At 37.3% G+C, this 9,002-nt stretch overlaps 1 protein-coding gene across 6 annotated transcripts; it reads left to right on the forward strand.

The window, feature by feature from the left end:
- The first annotated feature begins 3,123 nt into the window (after positions 1 to 3,123).
- On the forward strand, positions 3,124 to 8,767 carry GluRS-m (putative glutamate--tRNA ligase, mitochondrial). 6 transcript variants are annotated; one of them, XM_074092449.1, is made up of 7 exons: positions 3,125 to 3,265; positions 3,419 to 3,769; positions 4,656 to 4,851; positions 5,316 to 5,530; positions 5,612 to 5,727; positions 8,046 to 8,155; positions 8,228 to 8,767. In XM_074092449.1, exons 2-7 carry the CDS (start codon positions 3,444 to 3,446, stop codon positions 8,765 to 8,767), a joined length of 1,503 nt encoding a protein of 500 aa, XP_073948550.1. In that variant the 5' UTR covers positions 3,125 to 3,265; positions 3,419 to 3,443. The 6 variants fall into 6 exon arrangements, with proteins under 6 accessions (XP_073948568.1, XP_073948550.1, XP_073948559.1 ...); XM_074092458.1 differs by having other exon boundaries at positions 3,459 to 3,769; XM_074092477.1 differs by having other exon boundaries at positions 3,127 to 3,265; positions 3,676 to 3,769; positions 4,698 to 4,851; positions 5,251 to 5,530.
- Positions 8,768 to 9,002: the final 235 nt, after the last annotated feature.

A 9,002-nucleotide genomic window follows, 5' to 3' on the forward strand; every position in this document is an offset into this window, starting at 1 on the left:
ATTGACATGTAAGAATCCAGGCTGTCATGGAATTTTAAATTTTATTACTTTCAAAGTTGAAGTTCTGTATTATTATTCATGCATTGTACATTATTCATTCATGTACCTATTGTACTTTCGCTGGTAAAAAAATATCAATCGCAAATACGTTAAGGCGGAACCTAAGGAAATATAATATTACAACGCGACGCCACGCCACAATACACACAACTAACTGCTTTACGTATATTGTGGCCACACCGGTTATAGGTTCTTAAAATTACACGTAAAAGCCGTACACAAAAAATTAGCCTTATATCGAATTATATCAGAAAATAACTGTAGCTACCATAGAGTAACTTATATATTGGGAGAGAGGCTACGCTTATGCTTATGTGCTCGTAGCTAATGCCGCATTTACACTCGCGTATGAGTCGCAAGACGAGGCGCGAGGCGAGATACGAGGCGAGAGTGTAACACCCGCATGAGAGGCTACTCCAAAATTCGAATCGAAAATAGAAGTTTGTATCGTATCGTACATCGTACCGTACCGTCCCGCCGTCCCGCTGACGCTAATATTATATTTTATATACTTTGATTTTCGAATTTCGTAGTAACCCGTGTGGTAACCCTTCTGCACCGATCCATTTGATAATAGTGATTAGATTAGTACTAGTACTACTGCGGGGCCTAGTGGCTTGGACCTTTAAATTTTTTATAGAGCTATGAGCTTCACCATATTTATTCCTCAAGTAATTCTAAGCATTTCTGGCGCGAGCCACAACGAAACAAATGCTGCTGGTGGGGAACCAAGACGCCGGCCGCTTACCTTATTTTAAAAAAATCTAGACATTTCTAGCTGGCTACTATGGCAAGTTTGGTATCATTTTCGTATGAATTGAAGATGTAGAATTCATTTCCAGTGTTTATTTTAATAATTTATCGAATAAATCGGAGAAAAGTAAAATTTTGGCATTTTTTTTTGCTTTGATACCTAATTATTTTTTAACAGAAGAAAAATCTATGAAACAAAAAATACTTACTCTAAAATAGTGTATTTTATGCAGATTCTAAAAATATTTACTTCAAGAACCTCTTCTTACAAAAAGTTGGTTAAAAAAAATCGGTAACCTCGCAGTGGTGGCAACTCACGCTCGGAGGCGACCTATCAATCTTACAAAATGGTTTAGTACATTGTGACTTAAGGGTGGTAAATAAGGAATTACGAACGAGAGTCTATTAGAAGCCCGAAGTCGAAGACTGAGGGCTTTAATGAGTCGATGTTCGTAATTCTAGTACCGCCCGTGCGACATACAATGTTTTTCATCACATTTGCGAGTAAAATAGTATATTTGTAAAAGAAAAACCTAATATTCTTTCATAAATTGCTGATACCGCTGACTGCACTCTTGGCAGCGCCAGCTTCCCGCCGCCCTCCCCACCCCCCCGCAGCATGTGCCCAACGCGCGAGCCGCGCGCTGCTTCGCAGGCGCTGCAGCACACCATGCAGTAACAAACTCATTTATCGACCTTGGGCTTTATGGCATGAAAATTAGTACGGGCAATGACTCATTTACCGACCACGGGTTTCATAACAAGCACATTAAGGTCGAGGGTTTTATTTGGGGGGTTGCAACCAAGGTAGTCTGCATGTTACGACACTGTTTACGAGCAAGTGTGATGAAAAGTAATATGAGCGTCCGCCATTATTATTATTATTAATTCCTTTGTAGAAAAAGGCAGCAGTAACTTAGCTGTAAGCTGAATGATGAAAATACAATAATAGTATTATTTACGACACAGTTTAGAGTGTTAACTGAAAAATTTGACTTAACGAGGAACATATGGTAGATCAGCTACTTTTTGGCAAAAATAGCATTATAATTTGCATTTATTCATCAACAACCAGATATAGTATATGCAGTTGGGGTGGTATCAAGAAGCCTGGATAACCCTACCAAAAATAATATTCAACAAGTAAAGAGAATCTTTAGATACTTAAGAGGAACTGTCGATACAGGACTCGAGTATAAAAAAGGCGAAAGACGTCTTGTATGCTACAGTGATGCAGATCACGGTGGTGACGATGCAAGCGGATGCTCTACGATCGGAGTGTTATGTCTGTATGCTGGATCGGCCATATCCTGGCGAAGCTCACAGCAAACCACGGTTGCACTGTCGCCTACCGAAGCGGAGATAGTAGCGGCCAGTGAAGCAAGTCGAGAGATTATTTGGATGAAAAGGTTGTTACAAGATCTAAAAGTAAATATTGACACGCGTACTTTGCGAATTGATAATGAATCAGCGATTAAACTAGCATACAACATACAACCCTCCATCGGTACAGCATCGAAAGACTAACATATTGTTTGATGTCTGTTACAGCAGACTGATTAAGCTAGACGGTTGTCATTCATAAACGCTTGCTAGCAGTCTGCTAGTTGTTGAGCTGATAGACGGATTAGACGCGTTATGTGGCCACCTTGACAAATCAAAGACAAAAAACCATGGATTGACAGCAGTGACAGCAATTACCAGGAAGCGAGATGTTTGTTTTCCCGCCAGATCCGCATGTTTATGTTGGCAAAAAGCCATAATTATGTTAATCATCCTTATTTTTTTTCATATTTATTGTTGCTAATTTAAGGATTTTTAAATACAAATTAAATTTTCCTGTTTTTTTTAAACTGCGGTACCTTTGCTCTAGTCAAAGTCAGCTGTTCAAACTTGTGGCGGATATTGTGACTTAGCAAGAGATAAAGGACTACGGCTAACTTTAGCAGAGCCTTGATCGACTGATTAGCGCTAACAGACGTTTATGAATCATGTTTTAGCATCGGGCATCGAGAAGAGCTCTAACTAAATTTGTAATCAACTCAACGGTTGCTGAGAACACGGAATGACATAGAGTTATGGTTTTCCAAAATAAAGAGGTTTTAGTATACAAATATAGGATTCGCGCTGTCATCGTTCATCCACCATTACCTCTCATATTTCGTTTTCTAGAATTTTTTTACCGTACAACGGCAAAAACTACTAGACACTGGCAAAATTGTCCTCCAATGGACAGAGCCATATTTTTTTAAAGAAACAACAACAATAGTATACAATATTTGGTTTGCATATAGCGGCATCCCTTTCGCGACTTAGCGTTTCTGTGGCAACACGAGCACAATGAATTGTCAATTTATTCAGTCTCACGAATTATGGCGTCGACCATAGTATCCTTCCTTGATTTGATATAATAGTCTGGGAATCTGATCTGTGTTGTTTTGTTTGTTGTCAGGTCAGTCTATCTATCCATTGTCAGTTTTACTTACTTTATTCGTTGTGCTACTACTGCTACAAAGATTCTGTTCTTTCTTGCGTTATCGTTATCAGTTCGCTTGACCGGACCGGGATTGAGCAAGTCCTCGAGAAAAATATCGTTGCATTCCAGGCTGATCAAGCTACATTGAATAATCATGAAACTTTTACAGCGATTATCAATGTGTTCTCTTATTCGCTGTTTTATGACGGACGCTCCAAGAGTTCGATTTGCACCAAGTCCAACTGGCTATCTTCATCTGGGTGGCTTAAGAACAGCATTGTACAATAAATTGTTTGCTATATCACATAAAGGATCATTCATTCTCCGTATAGAAGACACCGATCAGACACGTAAAATTCAAGGTTCAGTCGAAGCGCTTATTGCAGATTTAGAATGGGCGGGAATTACTTGTGATGAAGGGCCTAGTATTGGAGGTCGCAATGGGCCATATATACAGAGCGAGAGGTTGGATATATATAAGTAAGTAATAGATAAATAATATCTGCTAACCTGTTTCGTATTATTAAAATGTTTAAATAGTAAAGGGTAGTAGTATTTGTATAGGTTAGCAAAATTCTAACCTAAAATTTCACTTCATAATATAAATCACTAGAGGGGCTACTACGAAATTCGAAAATCCAAGTTCGTATCGTGCCGTCCCTCACTCTTGTATTAAATAACATAAGCATCAGCACTTGCAAGACACGAAATTCGAATTTTACACTTCATAGTACCACCACATCATAGTGGTTTGACAATCAGATGGCCTAGTGGTTAGAGAACCTGACTACGAAGCCTGAGGTCCCGGGTTCAATTCCCGTGTCGGGGCAGATATTTGTATGAAAAATACAAATGTTTTTTCTCGGGTCTTGGGTGTTTAATATGTATTTAAGTATGTATCTATCTAAATAATTATATTTATCCGTTGCTTAGTACCCATAACACAAGCTTTGCTAAGCTTACTTTGGACTAGGTTAATTGGTGTTAATTGTCCCATTATATTTATTTATTTATTTATAGTACAGGGCCAGTTGTCTAGGTAGTGCTACGAGAGTTCAAGCGAATACACACACAGCTACAAAATGTCATGTAATGATAGCAGGATTCTTGACATTTATTTACTTACTCATTCATTTCATGCATTCTCCTTTTGTGCAATTAGTTTGTTTTTGTAGCCGTGTGTGTAACCATTCACTTCAACTCTTGTGGCACTTACAAGCGTTTCAACTGCTATGAGTATCCCATTGCATATATTAATGTATGTGTAGTTTTGTTCATGGTCTATATGATTGTGAGTGTATTAGCCAATTTTGTGTCTGAATCTATTAAAGCAGCTGCTTTAGTTATAGCATAATGTTATTTTCAGACAAAATATTACTAAACTCCTTGAGAATGGTTCTGCCTACAGATGTTTTTGTACAGAGCGTAGATTAAATTTACTTCGTCGAGATGCTGTCCGGTCATACAGCATACCAAAGTATGATAATAGATGTCGTAACCTTTCATCGAAGGAGACTAAGGAAAAAATAACTGCAGGCACTCCTAATTGCATAAGATTTAAGGTTTGTATTGTAATTCATTATCCCAGCCTATATACGTCCCACTGCTGGGCAGAGGCCTCCTCTCAGAACAAGAGGGCTTGGGCCATAGTTCCCACGCGGGCCCAGTGCGGATTGGGAACTTCGCATGTACCATTGAATCGCTTCGCAGGTTTGTGCAGGTTTCCTCACGATGTTTTCCTTCACCACAAAGCTCGTGGTAAATTTCAAATGTAATTCTGCACATGAATTTCGAAAAACTCAGAGGTGCGAGCCGGGGTTTGAACCCACAACCCTCTGCTTAAGAGGCTATAGGTCAAACCACTAGGCCACCACGGCTTCTATTTAATAGGAATTCTTTATTCTTACTTAAGTAAAATAATTGAAATTACTTACTAAACTTAGCTGCCTCTTTGCATTCAGAGCTCCTAATGATGTAACATTGTAACAGTGGTCAAAATTAAATCATGATATCCATAAAACTGCAGCTCACATCTGACTGCCAATATTTTGAAGATTTGATCTTTGGAGGGATTGCATATGATGTGTCTATCAATGAAGGTGACCCTGTTTTGATGAAATCTGATGGATTTCCAACATACCACTTTGCAAATGTGGTTGATGATCATCTTATGGGTATAACTCATGTTCTAAGAGGTGTGGAATGGCAGATATCTACTACTAAACATTTACTGATCTACAGGTAAGAGTTCGACACTATTTACAGTGTTTATGATTTCTTACTTCAACAAGTAAGGTAAATTAATCATTTTGTCTTTTTAAGGGCATTTGGATGGAAACCACCATTGTTTGGTCACTTGCCTTTGATAGTGAATGCAGATGGCACTAAGCTAAGCAAAAGGCAAAAGGATGTCAAAGTAGAAGATTACAGATTAAAAGGTAGGTGTATATTATGATAATATACTCAGTGGCACAAAATTTGGCCCACTCTACATACAAAATTACCTATTTCTGCATACATTTCAGGGCCAGATTTTTTTGCCACTCAGTATACATACAGAGTGGAAAGTTGAGATGGGCAGCCAAGGGCAGCTACTAGATCCCTTGCTGCTACGCGAAAATGGTCTTAGGAGACCTTAACTAACTTCTGAGTGATGACAATCGACGAGACAATCTACAGATTTGACTTTGTTTTTTAATGGCAATCGGTCCCATTTCTATCAAGTATTAAAACACTCTTTGAGACCAACTAAGGTTAGAGTACTAGAACACCCACAAATGAAAGAAAACTTTTTCCATACAGTTCGTAGGGTACTAATTAGCAAAGTGAAACTTTCGCATGTTGTTTTTTTACGAATATGAATACTTTATGCTTAAAGAAAATTAAACAGTATGTAGACAACTAAAAACTGAACATTTTAACTAAAGTTAGTGTCTCACCCTCACTCAACCTAGTATTGCTGCTCCATATCAACTTTCCACCCTATATAATAATAATAGCCTTTATTCAGCCTGTTTAAATAAGTTACATATTTTTTTAAACATGTAGTTTAAGATAATATACAGTGCACTCATCCACTACTAATTTTATTATGCATCAACTCTTTTTTTATTTTATGCCACTAGTTGACAAAGACTTTTCGATTTGTAGCATTCGAACATGGCGGATGTAGACGATATCTAATTTAGGTATTTCTGCTTCTTTGGCTAGTTGAAGTATAATTTTGATAGTGTTTTATGCGGCGATTAACCTTAACAGTGAACAGTGATCACAAAATTTTATATTGCTCTCGTGTCTGACTGACACTTTTTAATGCGCAAGTTGTCTCCTCGTGGTTTCTGGAATTTTGCTATCAAGTTGCAAAAACTACAATCACCGTATAACGTGAATAAGAAGAATATTTATCTTTAATTTAACTGACATTGGCCCAAGCCTTATGGCCGCCATTAAGAGGAATAAATAAAATAAATAGTTGACAACAACCTCCAACTGTCGCCATTCTTCTCTATTATTGGCCACTCTTGTCCATACTTGTACTGCAATGGCATTAATGTCATCAACCCACCATTAAATGGTCTACCTACCTCGTTTTCTCTTCTTGTGACTTGTGAACCAATTCATGACTAATTTGGCCATTTTTCCGCCGATGACCGAAAATAAAGTGAGATTTTAAATTTGGTGTGATCAAACTTTTGTTGTGTAGGTATGGTTTTGTAGTTTTTGCTATCAAGCTACTACGAAATAGGGGGCTACTACGAAATTCGAAAATAGAAGTTCGTATCAGGGCATTTTCATTAAAACATGTACCTAGCAACGGCGTAAAGTCTGACCATATTTAACTTTTCCTTAACTATGCCGTTGCTAGGTACATGTTTTCATGTTTTAGTGAAAATGCCTATCATACTATCCCTCTCACTCTCATATTAAATAAGTAATATTAGCGTCAGTGGGACGGCAAGATACGAAGTTCGAATTTTGCGCTTCATAGTATAGGGCCTAGCACATCACTTTGCTATTTTTAAATAACTTTTAACCGACTTCAAAAAAGGAGGAGGTTATCAGTTTGGTTTGGTTGAAAATCATCATTTGGTGAAGTGGAACTGATGATGAAGACCACAGTTGACCATCGGAGTTACTACTCAATAACAAGTATTTCACGGGTTAAAATTTAATTACTTTGACACAGTTGCTAAGCAATTTATGCTCCTCGTAATGCATATGGTAAAACGGGTGGTGAAGCACCAGGACTCCTTAATAATGAACGTCTCTGCATCGGAAAAAACAATCTTTCGTAAAAGGTGACGAGCAGTTCATTTTAAACTATTGTATCTTAGATTATTTACACTATAAAGAGTGAAAAAAAATTATAACAAAAAATTTAACCAACTACAAAAAACCATGAAAATATTTTTCTACCAGTCTGAAATCAGTCGGTGCCTCAGCACGAGCCAGCAGGAGTGATTGAAGCCCAATATAAAGTGCGTAGGTGAGGTAGATGACTATAGGTCCACTCCTGCTGGCTCGTGCTGAGGCACCGACCCACTTCAGAGTTCAGACTGGTAGAAAATTATTTTCATGGTTTTTTGTAGTCTGTTAAATTTTTCGTTATAATTTTGCTTTTGTAATGTTTGCTTATCAAAACTACGGAATCACCTCATCATCATCAGTCATATTAGTGTTTTATATACATATGTATATGTAAATTAATAACATGTAGGTACGTTTTATGATAACTATCAAAAATATTTTGTCACAGGTGTGTTTCCTCTGGCCCTCGTCAATTACATCACGCTAGCAGGCGGCGGGTTCGATCATGTGCCAGGAGCTGGGATTATGCTGAAATCTATGGATGAATTAGCACAAGAGGTGTTAATTTAATTTGTTAATAATGTGATTGTCCATTTGTCGTGCATGACTTACTTAACCTCGAATCATTAGTTTCAGATAAATAAAATATCTTCACATCCAAGCCGTCTTAATCCAGATCTACTTGGAGAATGTAACAAACTAGAAATAAAACGCCGGTTGCAGAATGAAATTGAATCCTTAACACTTATATCTCAATTGCAGCAACTTGTAAAAAAGACGTATCCCCTAGAAAACCTGAACATTAGTGATGATCATGTTAAGAATGTATTGGAGTGGGCAACAGCCAGAATCGCTACATTGGATGAGTTAATTTCTATCAAATATGCATTCCTCTGGATATTGCCTTCTAAATACAATCAGAGTGAGATAAACAAGCAATTACTTGAGAAGTTCGTACATGATTTGGAGTCATTAAAACCTTATGATCAAACCCATTTGAAGCAGTGTTTGAGAGATTTTTCTACCAAAAATAATATTAAATTTCCAATGCTAATGAAAATGCTTCGATTGGTGCTTAGTGGATTGCCTGAGGGCCCCAGTGTAGCTGAAATGATGCATTTATTAGGAAAACATCAGTCTCTTATAAGGATACGAGAAGCTCTTCAATAAAAATAATAGTTTTAGTTCCGTTTTAGTTATTATGCTAGCAGTGCAAGTAAAGTTTTCTGTAATCCATATAAAACAAAGTCGTGTTAGTTACACCATTTATAACTCAAGAATGGCTGGAGAATTTTTTATTATTCTTGTGTTTTTGGATTTGGCTTCGTCAGGAATAGGATAATAAGTAAAAACATTGGCAAATTGACCAAAAATAAAATAAATGAAAAATATTTTCCCATACAAA

The sequence above is a fragment of the Choristoneura fumiferana genome, chromosome Z (assembly GCF_025370935.1).
Source record: "Choristoneura fumiferana chromosome Z, NRCan_CFum_1, whole genome shotgun sequence".
In the NCBI taxonomy this organism is placed as follows: domain Eukaryota; kingdom Metazoa; phylum Arthropoda; class Insecta; order Lepidoptera; family Tortricidae; genus Choristoneura; species Choristoneura fumiferana.